This window comes from Toxotes jaculatrix, chromosome 9 (assembly GCF_017976425.1).
Source record: "Toxotes jaculatrix isolate fToxJac2 chromosome 9, fToxJac2.pri, whole genome shotgun sequence".
Classification (NCBI taxonomy): Eukaryota; Metazoa; Chordata; class Actinopteri; family Toxotidae; genus Toxotes; species Toxotes jaculatrix.
In genome coordinates, this window is record NC_054402.1 from 10,523,078 (window position 1) to 10,542,800 (window position 19,723).

The 19,723-nt window shown below is 41.9% G+C and overlaps 4 protein-coding genes across 5 annotated transcripts; 2 read left to right on the top strand and 2 right to left on the bottom strand.

Moving 5' to 3' along the window:
- Window positions 1-772: 772 nt before the first annotated feature.
- Window positions 773-2,930, bottom strand: wdr53 (WD repeat domain 53). The gene is made up of 3 exons (XM_041046214.1): window positions 2,877-2,930; window positions 1,903-2,398; window positions 773-1,797 (listed from the first exon to the last, which is right to left on the bottom strand). The coding sequence occupies exons 2-3, from the start codon at window positions 2,389-2,391 to the stop codon at window positions 1,105-1,107; spliced, it is 1,182 nt and encodes a 393-aa protein (XP_040902148.1). The 5' UTR covers window positions 2,392-2,398; window positions 2,877-2,930; the 3' UTR covers window positions 773-1,104.
- Window positions 2,931-4,620: 1,690 nt separating this feature from the next.
- neu4 (sialidase 4) lies at window positions 4,621-8,042 on the top strand. Its single transcript, XM_041046506.1, has 5 exons — window positions 4,621-4,662; window positions 5,301-5,378; window positions 5,721-5,962; window positions 6,326-6,581; window positions 6,861-8,042. The coding sequence occupies exons 3-5, from the start codon at window positions 5,762-5,764 to the stop codon at window positions 7,859-7,861; spliced, it is 1,458 nt and encodes a 485-aa protein (XP_040902440.1). The 5' UTR covers window positions 4,621-4,662; window positions 5,301-5,378; window positions 5,721-5,761; the 3' UTR covers window positions 7,862-8,042.
- A 1,114-nt stretch (window positions 8,043-9,156) lies between these two features.
- On the top strand, window positions 9,157-14,913 carry lxn (latexin). Of its 2 annotated transcripts, none has more exons than XM_041046754.1 (7): window positions 9,157-9,395; window positions 12,375-12,548; window positions 12,671-12,733; window positions 13,186-13,357; window positions 13,640-13,776; window positions 14,244-14,306; window positions 14,576-14,913. In XM_041046754.1, exons 1-7 carry the CDS (start codon window positions 9,243-9,245, stop codon window positions 14,690-14,692), a joined length of 879 nt encoding a protein of 292 aa, XP_040902688.1. In that variant the 5' UTR covers window positions 9,157-9,242; the 3' UTR covers window positions 14,693-14,913. The 2 variants fall into 2 exon arrangements, with proteins under 2 accessions (XP_040902688.1, XP_040902690.1); XM_041046756.1 differs by lacking the exon at window positions 9,157-9,395 and adding an exon at window positions 11,965-12,093.
- On the bottom strand, window positions 9,479-19,249 carry gfm1 (G elongation factor, mitochondrial 1). Its single transcript, XM_041046753.1, has 18 exons — window positions 19,058-19,249; window positions 18,811-18,963; window positions 18,580-18,712; window positions 18,036-18,240; window positions 17,703-17,819; window positions 17,210-17,360; window positions 16,928-17,082; window positions 16,716-16,800; window positions 16,457-16,594; window positions 16,010-16,111; window positions 15,798-15,854; window positions 15,559-15,696; window positions 14,973-15,055; window positions 11,416-11,578; window positions 11,095-11,239; window positions 10,839-10,999; window positions 10,660-10,713; window positions 9,479-9,967 (listed from the first exon to the last, which is right to left on the bottom strand). The coding sequence occupies exons 1-18, from the start codon at window positions 19,130-19,132 to the stop codon at window positions 9,836-9,838; spliced, it is 2,247 nt and encodes a 748-aa protein (XP_040902687.1). The 5' UTR covers window positions 19,133-19,249; the 3' UTR covers window positions 9,479-9,835.
- Between the last annotated feature and the right edge of the window lie 474 nt (window positions 19,250-19,723).

Below are 19,723 nucleotides of genomic sequence, written 5' to 3' on the forward strand. Positions count from 1 at the left end.
AATCATTAACATGTACAGCAAAAAGTCTCAGTTCCCCTGTAACACAGTTACACAGGGATTAGCAGGGAGTCAGTTCACAAGATGCTGCTTTACATTCGTTTTAAAAACAGCACCACTGATCCCCAGAGGGGATCATATGACAGACCACAGGACCTCAAGCAATTGAGAATTGCGGCTGTGTAATCTGTGTTGTAAACTGTTTTGAAACGTCTTTGGATTGAGCTGCGTGTTTTTACTCTATAAAGACTCAGCAGGCTCAGACATGAAATGCAGATTTCTTTTTTCTAATGTGGTAGTTTCACAAACAAACTTGAAATGTTTGTAAAAATGTAATGAATCAAGTGTCAAGACAGCAAAATATATTTCAAAGGAAGACATTTTTATAGGACCACACAGACACACACACACACTAAACCCTCATTAAGCCAAATCCAAAGAGTGAGGTTTACATCAAGTCAAACCTGAAAAAAAATTACACATTTAGTTTAACTATTATGTGAAAACTCATATAAATCACATTTTTGGGAGATTCGATTGCTGCCATAAAGATCTACTTTATAGTACTTGGTGTTGCACTGTTCAGACCGCTCACGGTTATATTTGGTTTCTGTCCTCAGTTCAAAGTTTAAGCAAGGAGAAAAAGATCCCAACTTCACAAGATGATATTACACATAGCTCCACTGTCACAGCTGTGAAGAGCTGCACAATCCTGTGTTAATAGATTGTTTCAGTTTGTTAGTAAGCTAATTGACTCCTTAAGTAACTTGGCTGCCACCAAAATATGCTTTTCATTATTGTTCTGTTTTTCCAAAGCTGACACGATGAGGCTCATTACGTGCAGCGGCAGACAGACTGTGATTATGTTGACTACATTTTCATGTGGAACAGGCACTGCACTAATTGAGCCAGTTAGGAGCTAATTTTATCCTTAGGGATCATTTTTGAATACATCCCCAGAAATCAGTAAAAACAGTGCTGCCAGTTACAGCAACAAGCATGGGATTGTAGTCTCTGAAGAATTTCAAAAAATGCATTAAAACCAAAACTAATGTACTGTTATGACCAAAATGAAAGATTAAAGAACGTGTTGTGAAGTACATGACTCTATAAGTGAGGCAGAGGGTAGACAGTCAGACTGCAGCTCTGATCAGCTACTACCACACAGTGTTCTCCTTTCAGCACAGCAGGGCACAGCCAGTTCACCTTGTCCCCGTGACTGATGCTCAGTTTGGGCCCGGACTTGTCCTCTGTCACGTCCTCTTCAGCAGCAGCTGCTGCTGATGCTGCTTCATCCTCCACTTCAGCTTCTTCTTTCTCTGTTTCAGCCTTCGTTGGGGTTTTTGCTTTATCCTGGGACTGTTCTTTCCTCTTTGTCTTGCTCTTACCCTTCCTTCGTTGGGCTGCTGTCACTCTCTGCTTGGCTTTTCCCTCTGGAGCCACCACTGGGTGCTTACTGAGGTCCCACAGGGCAACCTGACCGTCGTTCCCCCCAGTGACGAGCCAGTATGGGTGGGAAAGGAAACTAACAAAGTGGGCTTGTGAGGCTCCCTGACTGTGGGCTTTGACGGCTCCTTGCTGTTCCAGTTTAGAGCCAGAGCCGATCCGCATCAGATGCACCCGCCCGTCCTCTGCTGCACAGCCCAAAATGTTTCCACAACTCGCCACAGAAAGACAGTGAGCCAGTGGCGGGTTGAAAAGCTGACCAGGACGCTGCTGGTGGTCGTCTTCATCCTCTGAAATGTCCTGGAGGTTCAGCATCCAAAGCGGGCGAGTCTTCTGCAGACCCCACAGCATCACCTGAAGAAACAAAACAAATTAGGAGAAAAGTGTCATCAAATGTAGCCACGGTGCAGAAGTGGATGACATACAAAGTGAGAAACTCTTAGATCTCCTCTCTCTCACCTGCATGTCCAGTCCAGCAGACAGTAGGTTGTTGGGTCTGTGAGGCCTGAAGGCCACAGACGAGCAGATGTTAGTGTGTCTGCAAAGAGTCCTGCACACTTTTCCCCCAGGAAGCTCCAGTACCCGCACAGCCCCAGAGTCATCAGCCACCGCCAGAGCTGAACCTGTCTCATTCAGTGCCAAAGCATTGATCTCCTCCTCCCCTGCACCGTGAAACTGCTCCACAGGGCCCTTCAGGTTCCTGGGGTCGAGTAGACTCACTGTGTCTCCATGTGACACATACAGCTGGCCCGGAGCTACAGGTGAAAACACAACACTTGTGCTGTCCTCTTCACCAGGAAGGGTGAGTCTGCCTATGATGGTTCCTTCTTGGCTCCAAACCGTCACCTCTCCACCCTCAGAGCCTGATGCCAGGAGACCCTCAGGGCCCAGAGAGGCTCCAACACACAGGATGGATGTGGAGTGGCCCTCCGACCACTGCCTGGCCATGGTGACCCTAAAAGATGTAGGTTAACAAGGAGCGTTACTGCTTCCATCTTTCCTAAAGTCAGTATCTGCTGGTTTCTTAGCTCTCTGTGAAAGTAAAATGAATATCTTTACTTTAAAAAAGAAGTGGTTAAACTGTTTATCAGTGTGAAATGAAAGGGCTTTAATAAGTGGTTTTCTGACGGTTTTCGGTGCCTTTTAATGGGAATTAATTCACATACAAAGGGAGGACCTTTAAATTAGGTCACGTTTTAAATACCAAGCAGCCAGAATTAGTATTTTAAAAAGAAGAAGGAAACAAATGAAACACATTAAGTCTTAGCTCTGGCTCTGCTAACTCGTTAGCCTAAAAGCTAATCTACAACTTCATGTTCAGCTGAAGGTTTGGCTGCGATAACAAACATGTAGTTGTTAGTGTGCAAATTAAATATAATCTATAACAGTGCGGCGACACGGTTGATATCCTCAGGACCAGATAATTACACTACCTTAGCGAGTGCAGTCAACACTTCAACAGGCTGCCATGTGGGGCTGAGTCGCCGTTTGATTATGTCATAACTGAACGGTAGACTGTGCCCTGAGTAGAGCTTGACAGGCAGTGGTCTTAGGCGACTTTAAAATTTTGTTTCTTTTTCCCGTGAGTAATGGTTGATTTTTTTTTCACTGTTTCAGCAGTTACACTCTATATTCTAATATGTATATTCTTAAATTTCTTAACTCATAATGGTTGTTGTTTTTTTGTACAAGGTTGTAGCAATGTGCTGCCCGGAGGGAAAGTTCAGGGTATACGCTTAGTGTACGCATGATACGTAATATATATGCAGTATGTAGAGAGCTCAATGCATAGCATGTTAAAGAGTTGTTTTTTGTTTGTTTTGTTTTGTTTTTGTCAGTAGGTTTACTGTTAGTGTAACATCAATAAAGGGTCACAAGTTTTGCAGTTTCTAATGAGCAAAAGTTAGTCAATCACCTGCAATTAAAATTGACAATAAATCTTGGGTTCTTGATAACAAGTCTGCAAATGTTAATAAGCTTTTCAAGGCAGCAAGTAATTATTATATTTTATAATCAGTTAATCAGCTGATTATTTCCCTGATTAATGGATTAGTTCTTTGGTCAATAATAAGTCAGAGAAAAATGTCACTTCCGATTTCCCAAAACCTGAGGTGAGGTCTTCAGCTGTCTTGTTTTGCTTAATGAACAGTCTAAAACCCCAACATACTTAGTGTACCCTTGTAAAAGACTGTAGAAACCAGAAAATATTCACATTTGCAAAGCTGAAAACAGAATTTTGATGTTTTTTCACACAGTCCGTTGGAGAGATTTACCTAATGAATTATAGAGCTAAAAATGTCATGGCTACCTGGCAACCCAAAATGAACCGCTTATAACTGTAGTATTTTTTTTTGTTTTGTTTTTGGCCATTAATTCCAGCTTTTAAACCTTTTATAAATGGCACCTCATAAGAAAGTGGTCCCATAAAATGTAATGTATATCTTATAATACAATATATTAATAGAATATATAAACAGTATTTGAACAAATCAAAAGTGAAATACAAGCCAGTTGCAGTAACCTAGTAGCGTGCTTTATACTGAAAGCACTGAAGTATTGGTTCCAACACATACTGCAGAAAAATGAAAAAGAAAACTGCAGAGGACAAAGAGTAGGCAGCTCATCAAATCACTGTTCAGCGTGTCCCCCACCCGGCCTGCATTTCCACAATGGCTGCTCGCCGCTGATTCATCCAAAGCTGTAGATCTGATGAGTGTGGTCCATTTCTGGGTCAGTGAACAGCGTGCCATACATGCATGCTGCACTGAATAGGAGACAGAGAGAACCGGCCTTGGCTTTCAGAACCTCTCCTGAAAGCACACACAAACTAACTACACACAGGCACACAAAAACACACTACGCTGTCAACCCAACATTCGAGTGCTGACACGTACAGTATATCCTCACAAAGCAGCAGCAGGTCTCACAGAGCATTGTGAATGTAAGTATCCTGCAGCCATTTACCTTTTTCTGCTCATAACCTGTGCATTAGGTGCAGTTTTCGTTTCATAATGCTGTTACAGTGAGAAGTTCCTCTAATGAAGCAGATGAAAATGTGCTGATGAGCTGTGATGCTGAAGTTGCTAAAACATGTGAGTGTAAATTTGTCAGCAGGTTATTTGACAGTTCATGGTCTATTCAAAACCAGACTTTTCGTCAGTTTACAGTCTTGTCAGATGTGTTTTAGCCTTGTTACAGTTGTAATGACTGGTGTTTGAGGTAAGTGGCATTTTTTTTGGAGTTTGATACATATTCAACATATTGTGCTTAAAATGTATTTGAAGCTTTAATTGTCTTGAATATGTAAAGCAACGACAAACAGAAACACTGAACAAGAAATTTCCTTGTATTATCCTAATGAACTGATGTTTAATAGCTTGAACAGGGGCTCCTTTATCAGGCAGAAGAAGTGCATTAACACTGCTGCGATGGTTGAGGTGGCAAAAAGAATTCAAATTAGTTACAGATGAATTAGCATCCTCTGAAACAGGACTTTTGATTGTTTAATGAGATAAAGACTCAGATGGCTGCCTCTCATTTTTAACCAGATTCTTACGCAGCATCTCTTAAATTAAAATTAAATTTTAAAGGCGCGTGTAATAACCACGTAATACCTGTTAACAGTTTACTCTAACAGTTTTATCTTTATATAGATACAGCTTTTTTTGTCCATTTGTTGTTTATATAAGTGAATCTTTTCTCATCTACTTGTACATAATGTGTTTCTTTTTGCTTATCTTTAGCTTTGTTGTTCTTGTTTTAGCTGCATGTCTTTGTGTATCTTCCAATACATTTGTTCTCTGCACTCTGTGTAAGTACAGTGAGATCCACTGAAAATAACAAAATTCCCTTTGTAGGTTCACAAGGTATCCACATACATCCATTCTCCTGTTCATATTGACACTAAAGAGGTCCTTTCCTAACAGGATTCCAATGTAAGTGGCTAAGTTCACATTTATTTTCCTATAGAAAAATGTTAACTTTAAACTCTAAACTTTATCAAAAGCCAGTGTGTGGCTTAGACAAACCAAATGGCTGTCTTCCAGAGTCATGGTATTTCAAGTATGAAATTTCCTTGAGTTTCCTAGACAGTTTTCCTTGCTGAGCAGCAAGTAAAAAAAAAAGGGAATTGTGTTGTGACATTGTGACAGTCAAACCTATTTGAATGTACAGATGAACACCTGGTTACTGTTTTAAGACGGGCTTGAAAAATTGTGAACCAATCTTGTAACATACTTTCCCTTAAAAATGGATCTGATATTGATTCTTCTCTTCAGAGGATTTGGAGCTACGCAGAAATATCCCCACACCACAGAGTATGAGGTCACCCTATTTCCCTGCAAGGTCGGTGCTTTTCCGTAAGGAGCCAAATGGAGTGACATACAGAGTCCCGGCACTGCTCTACCTGTCCCACTCCAGGTCCTTCCTGGCCTTCTGTGAGGAGAGACTCAGCCCGTCCGACTCTCAGGCTCACCTGCTGGTCATGAGGAAAGGCACTTTCTACAGAAACTATGTAGAGGTCAGTGGTGTTCGCTGTGCCTCAAGCCTGTAGTGAAGACTTGTACTCCGAAAGTGTAAGTTAATTCTTGGTTTCTTCAGACCTTTAGGAGACAGACTAAATGCCGCTGAAATCTTCACAAAAATCCAGCATGGGACCTTTTTTTTCGAAACCAAAAACATTTCATGGATAGGGGTTGATGAGAAAATATGTGTTTTGTAATTTGGGTGAACCAGACCTCAAAGTGTTGCTCAGTAGCTTTAGTTTTTGTTTGTCTTTTTCTTGCCCCACATTATTTCTAAATCATTTGACTGTATATGTTATACTGCTATCTACTATATGTTCCTTTCTAATCTCTGTCCCTTGGTCCTTTTGCTGTTCCAGTGGGAGGACATGCGTGTCCTGGGCACTGCTTTCCTGACAGGCCACCGGTCCATGAACCCGTGCCCAGTGTACGATGAGTTCACTGGAACGCTCTTCTTGTTCTTCATCGCTGTTCTGGGCCACACCTCAGAGTCCTATCAGCTGGTGACCGGCAAGAACGTGACCCGACTCTGCTACATCTGCAGCACGGATGACGGAGACACCTGGACCACTGTCACCGACCTCACCAAGAGGGTCATAGGAGACACTATAAAAGGTCAGAGAAACATTCATAGAAAGACATTCATAAAGGGAAAATTCAAACTAAAACAGACCTCTGCTGTGCTATTCTCATTATTCATTCTGAATATCACAAACATTTTTGTTTTTGTTTGAGATATTACATCTAGATATAATTTGATATATATGGGACTATATGGGACCCCCAGACTGAAAGAGACACAAAATTACAACAAATGACGGACTGTATCATGTGAATGTGTCACTGAATTTTGACAACAACATCAGCATTTCCTTTTTTGTTCCTTCTTTGCAGAATGGGCCACTTTTGCTCTCGGCCCGGGCCACGGTATTCAGCTGAAGTCAGGTCGCCTGCTCATTCCCGCCTACGCTTACCACATCGAGTGCAAGGAGTGCTTTGGACAGCTCTGCCAGACCACTCCTCATGCCTTCTGCTTTCACAGTGACACACATGGGAGAACTTGGCGTTTCGGGGAGGCGGTGCCAGGTCCAGAGAGCGTGGAGTGTCAGATGGTGTCTGTGGACGAAGAGGATGGGACTAATGTGTTGTATTGTAATGCGCGCAGCCCTCTCGGCTACAGGGTGCAGGCCCTCAGTCTGGATGATGGAGCTGTGTTTCAGGAAGGGCAGCTGGTGCAGCGGCTGGTGGAGCCTCGCAATGGTTGTCATGGTAGCATTGTTGGATTCCCTGCCCCGTTGCATCTCTGCCAAAGTCTTAACCATCACTTACGCCAACCTATACACTGCTCCAGACACTGGACGTCTTGCATGACCCAGCCCATTCACACTGACTCTCCCTCTCCAAACATCACTTCAGTTTCCACCAGCCCGTTCTCACCCAGTCACACTTCCCCTCCAGATTTCCTGACTCCTACCTGGGTAGTATACTCCCACCCAACATGGACCACTGCACGTAAGGATCTGGGCGTGTTCCTCAGCCTATTTCCCCGTGATCCAGACAGTTGGCGGGGCCCCTGGGTAATCTATGAGGGCCCCAGCGCTTACTCTGATCTGGCCTATCTGGAGCTGCCTCCCTCACCTGGAGCACCACCTGCTGTGGCCTTCGCCTGCCTGTTTGAGTGTGGTACTAACACAGCCTATGATGAAATCTGCTTCAGCATCTTCACCCTCTACGAGCTTATTGATCATCTGCCTCGAGATGAGCAGCTGGGAAATGACAGTGATGAACATAAAAAACAGCAGAATCATGTCTCTGAGACAGTTTTCCAACAGGTGCCTCACATGAAGAAGAAGAGAAAGAAGAACAAGCTGACTGAGATGTGCTCCGTGTCTTAAAGGCTTGTAATACAGAGTTAAAGTTCCTTCCAATAATTGCTTTCTATATTTAGTACATCCACCGTGTATTACAGAATGTTATATACACTATTTACAAGAGTGATCGTTCTTATGAGTAATGTAGTTTTTGTAGTGTTACTACTGTTGATTTCAGTTACATTAACTGAAACCAAATCAGATTCAGAAGTGATGAATCATATGTATGTTAAGATTTTTTTTTTGCTGTTAATCATTTGTTAGTTGTTGTTATTAAAGTTTTCCTGACACTAGATTTTTTCTCCATTTATTGATTTTTTCAACAGAATTTGATCAACAGAAAAATAATCAAGTGTTTTGACAAAAATTTACTTCCTCCAATGTGAGAATTTGCTGCTTGTGAACTGAATATCTCTGGGCTGTGGACTGTTGGTTGGACACAAAAAGACATTTGAATGCCCAACTTCAGACTCTGAGGAATAGTAATTGTAAAAAGACAGAAAAACAAAACATTGCCACATTAAATTGACAATGAAAAAAATAATTAATTGCAACCCTAATGATGATTTAAACTGGAGCCAAGCAAAGCAGCAGAACAAAAAACACATTATCAGAGGCAGAATGATGCCTATGAATTAATGAGTTTGTGAGATGATGCTTTGCAAAACATGAAGGAACGTCCAACATATTTCAGAAATATTAGACAGACAACAGCCAAAGTCTCCAGGCTAAACAAGGAGAACAATGAGTCAACAAAACAATCTTTCTGCAAGATGCATTTGTAGTAATTGAACTTGTGGCAAGATTGTTTTGTCAGCTGCTGTTTTCAAGGTCATGAACAAAGGAGAGTTATGTCTTTCCATTCTAAACTGACTTGTTTCATCTAAACTAAAAAACGCTGTTCATAAACTCTCTATTTTTTTAAGATTTTCATGGACCAAATACAAACTAAGACAGAGCAGAGAAGAATGAAACCCTTTGTCTAATTTGGCTCAGTGAAAGATTTCCTCCCCATAACACACTGTGGATCAGGCGAGGCTGCAACCAATCAAGTTCACATATCAATCACACCTGCTTCATGAGCAGCAGCTCTAATGGAGTAAATGTTCCTAAACTAATTACTTCTTCTTGTGCGGGTGTTGAAACATTTAGTGGCTGACAACTACAGAGAGTAGCATGAGAGCATATGAAGAACAGATCCAGATAAAGTGGAGCGTTTTGTTTAGTTAAGAAATAAACAGATTGTGCCAGGAAGACAGCAGGATCTGGACAGTCTCTTCACTCTGCTTCCCCTCCTCCTCTTGTTATATAACTCCACACTGACAGGAGGGTCATTTCCTTGCTTGGAATCTTTCACAGAAGTGCCTTTTCCTTTTCTCTAGCATTCCAGTTTTACAGCATAATAATGGGTCTTAGGATCATTGTTTTTGTGGTTGTGCTATTAGGGGTAACTGGGAGCCCCACTGTGACAATCAGACCCGAAGCTGCTTCGGTGGACAATTCAACTCATCCCAACAGGGTACCAGAGACAGCGGGGGAAACACAGATCTTTGGACAGGTGAGAATGGACTCGCTCTAATTAATTGTTTCTAAGACTTTGTTAAGAACTAAATGATCTGCACAAAAAAACAAAGAATATGATGAATATTGAAGAATATGTATATTTCCTGCAATCCATATTACATCAAAACCATGCTGTACATAGTACAAAAGCCATTATAAGCTCATGTCAAAATACTGAGCTTTCCTTACCGACCACCATCTTAAAAAATGCTGACTGCAGAGCGTAGAGGTCAGATTGTGCTAAAATCAAAGTAATAAATACAATATGTTTTTCACAGGGGTTAATCATTAAGTAGGAAAATTATCTTTAACTACATAACAAAAGTAAAATGTCGAAGCCTTATTGTTGAGTCTCAGTTGATGATGGGCAGAAAAGGTGTCTAAAGAAAGGACGGCTGACATGTCAAAGTCCAATAGTACAACAGCAGACAGTTTTCAGCTCTTCCACTTGTTCTTCTTTGCAGGCAGCTGTCCTGTAGCCTCTAAGTATTTGTGGATGAGTTCTTCTTGTGTGGCTGGCAGGCAGGGCTGATATCTGCTGTAATCCATGGTGTACTCGCCTTTTCCCTGAATAAACAATCACAGAAAATATTAGTATTTTGAAATTGCAATGTATTATGGAACTCACTTTCCTTCCTTAACAGTTTCAGTTTGATTTCCTCACTTCAAACTCTCTGAACAGTGTCCTCTGATGGTACAGCTGCCTTTATCCCCAGGAGATGATCAACATGTTTATACACTCGTCTGAGTTTACTTTTATTATTGGCATACTACTGTAAGCTCCCAGCAATAAGATTTCTGAGAAGCAGAGTGATTTACACGCTTTATTTCCTGGGATTTCACAGAGGCTACTTCTTTTCACTCTGATTGGTGGAGGTGGTGCAAACACGCTTAGAGGAAGACTGAAGACATTACTAAAGGCTGGAAAAAGGCAGATTCGTGTACTTTTTCCCCCAGGTACCAAAAAAAAAAAAAAAAAAAATTTTATCTGTACTTTTAATTACAGTCAATATCCACCTCATCTTCAATGCTAGAAGTGAACATCCAAGGCAGTAAAGCACTGTGTTCACAAAACAAGTAAAAAAACAATATTACATTCATATTTTCTTTCTCCTCTTTTTTTTTTTGCTCTGACTCTTGTGTCTCATTATCCTGTCCCCTCTTCTGAAATCAAACCTACACCCTTGCTCCTCTAGATGCTCAACACGATCTGGACTACAACAAACCACAGAGTTTTAGTGTGTTTGGTTTGAACTTACTTCAGTGCAGGAGCGTAGTTCTGTGGCGTAGCCAAACATGTTGTTTAGTGGAATCTGTTGGGAGAAACAGGCTGAAATCAGTCAACTGCAAATGTTGGTGAAGGATAACAGAAGAAACACTGTGAGCTAAAAGACTGTGGATTCATGTCTCATGTGAAAAATGTACAAACTGGACTCACATCAGCGTACAGAGTGAAGTATCCCTCAGCCCCGTCCTGTCCTGTGATAACACCATGCCGGCGGTTTACACCAGAAATCACAACTCCCTGAAACTCCTGCGGTGCCACGATTTCCACAGACATGATTGGCTCCAGGATGGCCGTATTGGCTTTTTCCATAGCTGTGGAGAGGACATCGAAGGCAACATTAGCGTACACTGAAAACAGAGTTAAATAAACTGAAACAACATCAGGTCAGACCTCAAATAACACTTGCCTTGCTTTAGAGCGCCCTCTCCTGCACGGATGAAGGAGATCTCATTGGAGTCGACCATGTGATGTGCTCCATCCTCCAGGACAAATCTGACTCCTGAGATCATGTGCCCGCTCAGGGGTCCCTTCTCACAGGCGTCCCTGAAGCCCTGCATCATGATGCGAAGAAAGAGGCAAAGAAGACAAGGGGCGAGAAATAAAAAGTTGGAAAATTCAAGTGCAAGCTTTGTGTTCAAATAAATTCTTATGCTCTTTAAAACATTTTAGAACCACATAAGCTGACAGTGATTACATTAAAGTGAGGGAAATTACCGTCTGAGCGTACCTTTTCAACAGCGGGTACAAACTGCTTTGGGACATTTGTACCAACAGTCTGGTCGTCAAACTCCAGCTTAGTGTAGTGCTCCGGCTCCAGAGGCTCAAGGACCCCGATAACTTTACCGTACTGGCCAGAGCCACCAGACTGCTTCTTATGGGTGAATTCAAACCTACAGGAAATAGAACAAAACATCCACTTGTTAAAGCAAGGTGACATCTTTGAGCCATTTTATTGGTGTGTTAGCTGCCTTGAAAAGTAACACAGGTATTAGTCAGCTATTGTTTTGAATTGATTTCTCTTTAAATATGTCACTTCATACATTTGCCTATTTTACAACAAAAGAAAAAAAAAATCTAATAACGTAACGCCTGTATACGCCTAGTATGCCAAATTTCAATAAAGTCTTAAATTCATGTGAAAGTTTTCTTTATAATTTAAATGATCCATCCGTTACGTTGAAGACATTTTCAGGGGTCTAGCTGCTTGCACTGCAATCTGATATGGAAAAACAGAAAAGAGCTCTGTCTCTTTAAAAAGGGGCAGTCCTCAAAGAGCTCTGGTTGTCATAGGAAGTGGGAAGTAATCTTTCCACTAGCATGAGGAGCAGCTGACTCTGAACACCGAACAGATAAAACTTTCCACCTGCCAAATAATCGGCAGGGAGTCTCTGCATTCCAGTTACAGGCAAGATCACACTCCCTCATTTAATTCACTATTCACATTTTTCAGCTGTACACCTCTTCACCTTGTACTCGTACATATTTCCTTCCCTTTCAGCTTTGGTCGATGGATGTTCTCCTTGTGTTGAAGGCTTTTCTTATCTACACATTAACTGATGAAAGACAAAAGTTGACACCTGAGGGTCAAAGTCCTTCAGGGACTGGAAACCCATCCCTGCTCACTACAGCAGCTTCTGTTCTCATGTTCTCCTTTCTCTTCATTATTCCCTTTCTCACTGTCCACAGCAAAAAGTATTACTAGAAGAGGCTGAGGTGGATGTGATGGAGACTGGAGAGCTGAACCCCAATCACTACCCTGCTCAGAGGGCGGCCAAGGTGGTCCAACACTACCTCAACACCCTCTACGGCTCACCATACAGGGTGTTTGGACTGCACAGGGTCCACAGTGGGAACGCAGAGGTCAGTTGAACTACGCTACTGAAATATGAACAAACCCTCCAACTTTAATAATGATGTAACTTTGTCTAAGCACAGAAGAGTGATGGGATACAAGTTCTCATTATGCTTTGTTTTCCCTTCAGGATTTGGTGAACTCTGGAAGAAAGTATCAGCTGAACATCTCAGTGCAGGAGCTCATTAGCAATGTAGGATACTTTTTTTTAAAATTTAAATCATACTTTGAGACTGGGGCCATCACATGATTTAATTGTAGCCAGGAATCATTCAGTTAATAGAGCAGCCTCTAACATATTAAGTAGATTTCACGAATGTGCCTGTTATTAATAATTTCTGGACTTCTGGCAAACTGTAGGTGTGAGTTTCAGTGTAAAGTAAACAGATGTAGAATCTGGGGCTTTAGAGTGAGCAGGTAGGACCAGGTCTGACAACATTTACTAAACAGCAGATAAAAGGAGGCTCACATTCGGTTGTATGATTAGCAGTGTGGTGCAACATTGACTCACTGGCTGCCATGGTAACATCTGGACTACACCTTTTCTCTGTATTCTCCCCTCCACTTCTTTCTTATTAAATCTGCCTTTCCTTCCTCTCTTTGCTTCTCTTTAATCCACTGTCCTCTTTTTTCAAATTCATCCAGAAAACAGAGAAATGCTCTGCAGAGGTTTTGTTTCCAAGGGGAGAGCAGCAGCGCTCATCCCAGGTCCAGGCCTCATGTGAGGAGCTCCTTAAAATCAACACTAAAGCTCAAGAAGAGGCCTTGTACCAACAGTACAAGACGAGCCAAAGCGTGCTGACAGCCCATTTACCTGGTATGTACAATAAACGACAGTCTGCAAACTGTTGCTACTAATAAACACACAAGGTCAGTTATTGCAAAACATCTACTGTCTGAAATTGCAGCATTCTTGTATTTCAACATTGTTAGGTTTTGTGGTTTTTAAATGAACTCAGTGTTCCTCTGTAACTGCAGTAACGCAACACAAATGCCTTTCATCGCTAATCTACAAACTTTAATCTGTGTAGCATTATCAGGCACCATCAATACGCACAATCTAACTGTCCTCACTAATTACTGATGTGCTGACCAACAGACAGCTATGGTCACATAGACCCTGACATGGAGCCTTTCTGGCGCCTGGGCACTGTGGCCTCCAGCTTCGTCATGCTGAATGAATCCACTGAAGACACTCTGTACAACATGGCTCAGGTCGCCAACATCACGCAACTGGTAGGTTGTTTGTGTTGCGGGTTCTGCTCATGAATCCTCGATTGATAAGCAGTGCTAATCAAAAGTCACGGAAACAGATTTTGTCATAAATGTTGATTTCTGAAAACCAAAGTTTACATAGCAATAACAAAGAGTTGTATCCCTGACTATTTAAGTTTCAACATAAATATATAAATTGGATCATTCTTCTCCATTTAAAGGGCACAATCTATGATTAATGTGCACTGCACAGTCCACATTCAGTCGCAGACTGTGTACACCAAAGAAGAGGCAGCTTCTCCACAATCTACTCAATACATTTCAGTCATCACGCAAACAAGGCAGATTTTGCAGACCAAATATTTTGTTGTATAGTCTGGAGGCTGGGGCAGAAAGAAAGCTGCACACCAGCTGAGGACTGAGCCCATAACATCTGTATTTGACTCACTTTCAAACATCTGGCTTTATTTTTCCCTCGTCTGCTGCAGGCAACTGAGAACGACCAGCTGAAGTTTGACTATCACATACTGCTGCATGAGATGGTGTCGCAGGTATCCACTTATTATCATAAACTTTTAACACTCTTGAAACATGGTAACATAAAGAGCTGCAGCTAACAATTATTTTCATCATCACCCTCAACATTTAAATTTATTTCTTAATTCAGACAATGACTGTAGAACAAGATGGCTCCCATAACTTACAAATGTACAAGGCTTTGAAAGAGAAAAGGAAGCTCATTTACAACATGGGCAAAGCTAAATAGTTTTAACACCCGATGTGTCACTTCAATCTGATCATCTGCATTTTACATTTGCAGGAAATAATTCACTGGAAACTGCTGTTCACCTGGTCTCCTGCAGAGGGAGTGAAAGTGCTGCAGATGGAGCAGCTGCCTCACTGCCATGACTGTGAAATACCTCCAACCACAAACTAAACTGCTGACATTCATCACACTGTCACTTCAACAGAAATAAAATCTTGATGCTCACATTCATTCATTGGAAACATGAATGTGCTTACAATGAGGAGATTAGCAGCTGATGCTTGCAGGTGGAGTTTATACCAATCCATCATACATAGTGATATGATATCTTTTTTATTTGTTCTGTACCTTTGGTTAAGGGTATTTTAGCCTAAATAAACGGATAAAAGATATTATTTCTATTAACCAATTGAGTGTGTGTGTGTGTGTGTGTCAGGAGATCAGGACTTACGGTACAGAGCCGGTGATCGTCTCTCTGAAAGCCACTTTGGGCTTCCCCATCACACAGGGACAGTTGTATTCCCTGTCCATCCTCTGAAACAACATACCAAAACCAAAAAGTGGAAAAACACACAGGTCAGATATCAGGTTTAAAGACGATGAGGATGAAGATGAAATTCCCCTGAACATGAGAAAAAAAACCCTTTCCCTGAGGATTACAAACCTCAGCTCACACCCAAAACATTCAAGCTGAGCAGTTTGAAATGCAGCAAGGTACTATTTCCATCAGCTAACCATGATAATCCACAGACTAAATATTTATTTTTATTGCATGGAGACAGACAGTAGCAATAATCCTTTGGTTAAAAAAAAGTTTTTAAAACTGTTCATTGGAAGGTTTAGAACCATGTCATATTTGGACAGAGCAGAGTTTTTCAGACGTGACTGTTTTGACAATTACCATATATGTAATATGGAAAATGCTTTGCAAATGATCTGTTTCATCAAAGCATCACAGAATTAGTCTCAATTACTGCAGGGCATCTTGTATTAAACATGCAGAACATCCATGAGCTTCACACTGTCTGACCAGGTACCTGGGAGTAGATTTCCAGGTGCAGCTCGCCCATGCCTGAGATGATGGTTTCTTTGCTCTCTGTGTCAAAATGAACTCTGAACGTTGGATCTTCCCTGGTGAAACGGCTGATACCTTTGGAGAATTTGTCCAGGTCATTCTGCCCGGATACAAGACAGTAAAGAGTTATAGATGCTATTTAGACTCAAGAGTTAGATTTTTAACTTTACATATGGGTAAATTTAAGGATTTTTTTTTTACCTTGTTGACTGGCTTCATTGACATGGAAATGACAGGCTCTGGGATGTGAATTGACTCCTGTTGGACAAGATGGTAACAAATGAACACTAGATGCTTTTTGTACCTTGGAGCAAAGAAGGAAAAGAAGAATAGTTTCCAAAAACATCTTAGAACATGAGCAGACTTCTTGCTCTTTCACAGGTCTTCTGCTCAGTGACATTACAGCTACTCACCATTGAGAGGTTAGTGGTGGACTTGGATGTAAAAGTGTCTCCGCTGGCACAGTCAATCCCAAACAGAGCACAAATATCTCCAGCATAAACGTCATCCACATCCTGAAACAGCAGAGACAGAAAGGAGCAATGGAAATAACAGGACAGGATGTTGAATTTCAGAACTGAGTTGATCCAAATGTCTTATTTCTAATGATGGAAACGTTTAGATAAATATCAAACATATCTTGGTGTTGATGTTTCTTGTCTTGTGATGATGCAAGACTGATGGAAACATGTTATTCTGGTGTAACAGGGGATGTGGTTGTTATCTACACACTTGACTAGAGCCAAAAGAGGAACCAAACTGTTTTGACCAGTCATGTTTCTCTGCTGTTTAAACTTCAAACCACAGATGGAAAACTGTGTCCTCTGATAGCCTGTTGACGTACTCTGGTTTGTTCTCACCTCCATCTGATCTGCATGGAGACGAACAAGCCTCTGAACTCTGACCCTTTTGCTTGTGCGTGTGTTGTAGATGTATTCCCCCTTCTTCAGACAGCCCTGGTACACACGCACATATGTCAGCTGACCAAACCTCCCAGCCTATTAATGACAAATACCACAGGAAACAAAAAAAAGCATGACAGAGTCAGACCTTCCTGCTGAGCAAAACTGTAGACATGTAATGATGTACTCATAAGATAAAAGTGATCTTGTCTCTCACCTCCAGTTTGAAGGCTAGACCAACAAAGGGATTTACGGCATTTCTTGTAGGGTCCATTTGAACCTTTGATGCTTCACTGGAATCTCTAACACGAAGAAAAACCCACTGACATTAGTGCACAAAAGTTCTCAAGAAAAACCTGATACTGATTTGGTTCCATCTCCTGTTACTGTACGAGCAGACAATGTATACAAATTAACAACCCTACTCACTCATCATTGAGGATAGCATAGTTTTTGACTTCAGTGGGGTTTGGTAAGTAATCTAGGACAGCGTCCAACAGAGGCTGGACACCCTTGTTTTTCAGCGCTGTGCCCACCAACACTGGGGTGAAGTGACGCTGCACTGTGGCCCTGCGGATTGCAGCCTGGGGGACAGTTAAAGGACAAGAGACCAAGTGATAATTACATGCTAACCGTGAGAGAGACTAATAATAATTTCCTGAAACCCTTGAGATTTCACTTTACTCATCCTCTCTCTTGAAAAACACAAACCTTCAGGTCATCATTGGTAGGAATTTTTTCCTCCAGGAACATCTCTCCCAAGATTTCGTCAGCGTTGGCCACACACTCCACCAGTTCCTGCCTCCGGTCTGCAGCCTCAGCACGAAAATCTGCCGGGATCTCATCATAGCGGATAGTTTGACTGCAGGGAGGCAGAAACTGCTGAATCAGTTTCATATTGCTCAGGAACAGAATCTCAGAAGTTGTGAATCAGAGATAGAAATTCCCACTCGTAAACTGGCAGGAGTGACAACTCATTTTTGTCACTATCACCTTGCAAGTCTTTTAATTCTACTGTGGCCAGGTTGTTTTCTACCACTGTCGTTTGTGCTATCTAACTATTCTTGCTGCTAAAAACTGGGAAATGGAAAAGAAGTGATTCAAAGTTTTTATGTTTTCAATTTGACAGCAGATCAAAATACATTTACACTGATAAAGAAACTGATTGCGTTCAAGGTGGAGCAACTAGAGGGGAATCCCTTACCCAAATGGTCCTTCAAAATATATGCTCTGCTCCTGTACAAGGTCAATGATGCCACGCACGTTCCCCTCCAGGCCGATGGGGATGTTCACAAAAGCAGCATTGTGATTCAGTTTGGTTCTGAAGAAAATGTGAGACAAAGATACGGGCAGCTAAACCTCTGACTGTGTCCACCAGTCCGCCAGAAATATTCACATCGCTCATTATTTTTCATAAAATACACACAATTTCATAAAGTACACACAAACAATACTGTTAGATTATCGTCCATGACGGATTTGTAACTGGTCGGGAGTATTTTTGTTTACATGAATTAAGGTCAGTTTCATTCTATACCTCAGCTGCTGCAGGGCTCGGCTGGGGTTAGCGCCCATGCGGTCTAGCTTGTTGATGAAGGTGAGGAAGGGGACGTTGTAGCGTTTCATCTGTCTGTTCACGGTCATGGTCTGACACTGGACCCCTCCCACGGCACATAAAACCAGCACGGCTCCGTCCAGAACACGGAGCGCTCGCTCCACTTCAATGGTAAAGTCCACATGACCTGGACAACACAAAGGGGACATTGACATTTAGAAATACAGTTCAGTAAACATGATTTAGCAAGACCTTTGAGTTTTGAGCTACAATCCTGGAGTTGGTAAAATTCTCTGTGTCAGGGTAAGGAAATATACTGTGAACACAACCACAGGTGTAACCTGTAAAATTTTTTCTACTGTTATTGCATTTGAGTTTCCTCTTCTGCATCATTTTATAGTGATTTGGGGCATGTTTTGCCATTATTAAACATTCAAGAGGTGACAGAAAATGAAGAGAGATCAACAGGGGCCCTAAGCAAATGGCTGTCCCCCATGGGCCCCAGATCAAGTAAAACTTTTGGTACCTGGGGTGTCAATGATGTTGATGTTGTGATTCTTCCACATGGTGTAAGTCGCAGCAGACTGGATGGTGATGCCTCTCTGTCTCTCCAGCTCCATGGAGTCCATGGTGGCTCCAACGCCATCCTTCCCCTTCACCTACACACCACAGGGGATTGAAAACAGCCCGTGACTACAGACTACACACCAGTTAGCCTCCATGAATGCACAGACACAGCCCGTCCCGCGGCGCTCACCTCGTGAATCTCTGCTATCCTGCCGGTGTAGTAGAGGACACGCTCGGTCAGGGTGGTCTTCCCCGAGTCGATGTGAGCTGAGATCCCGATGTTGCGGATCCTTTCGTTGGGGAAGACACCGGAGGAACATGTCCGACAGCTATTGATAAGCACCTGTGGAGACAGCACAGACAGAGGAAAATCAATATTCAAACCCCTGTGTCAGATCTTGTGTCAGAGCGGTACAACTAAACACACGTCAGGTTACCTTTTTTACAGTGACGCTCCCTGGTGCCAGAAGATGCGTTTTAGACAAACACAGACCTGCTTTTAGTACTCTCATTCTGACAACAGCTTGGTCGGGCTCAAGGTGGTCGTATTCCTCCTTTTACACAACCCCCAACTCCGACAACCCAGTGAATGTCACGCCGGGGCCCTAATGATTGCTTGTGAAACGCTTCTTCCGTGCTACGGAAACTCAGATGTGCCAAAATTTCAAATGTTCGCGTTCTGAACGACACCTTCAAAATAAGCATAATGATGCAACAACAACAACAACAACAACATAAAAAGGATCTATGAGTGATATTTTACAGTTTGACCGTAAAAATCAAACATTTAACTTCACAAGCATCAAACTGACTAAGAATACGGGCATTTACAAAAAGGCACATGTTGCTTTCAGGTGCTGTCAGTAAAAATGCATATTTTACATACAGAGCCCGTGTTGTGAAACCAATAAAGAAGCTATTATGAATGAAATACGAAAATAAAATGAAATGAATGAATTGTATACGCACCATGAAATTAAAATTTGCATCTACCATTAAAACATGTAATTGAAACTCTTTACAATAAAATGCTGTTTATCACCTCGTGTTTCAGAAATACAGCCTGCAAGTCTGAAAACCTTAAAGGATTGTTTAATAACACC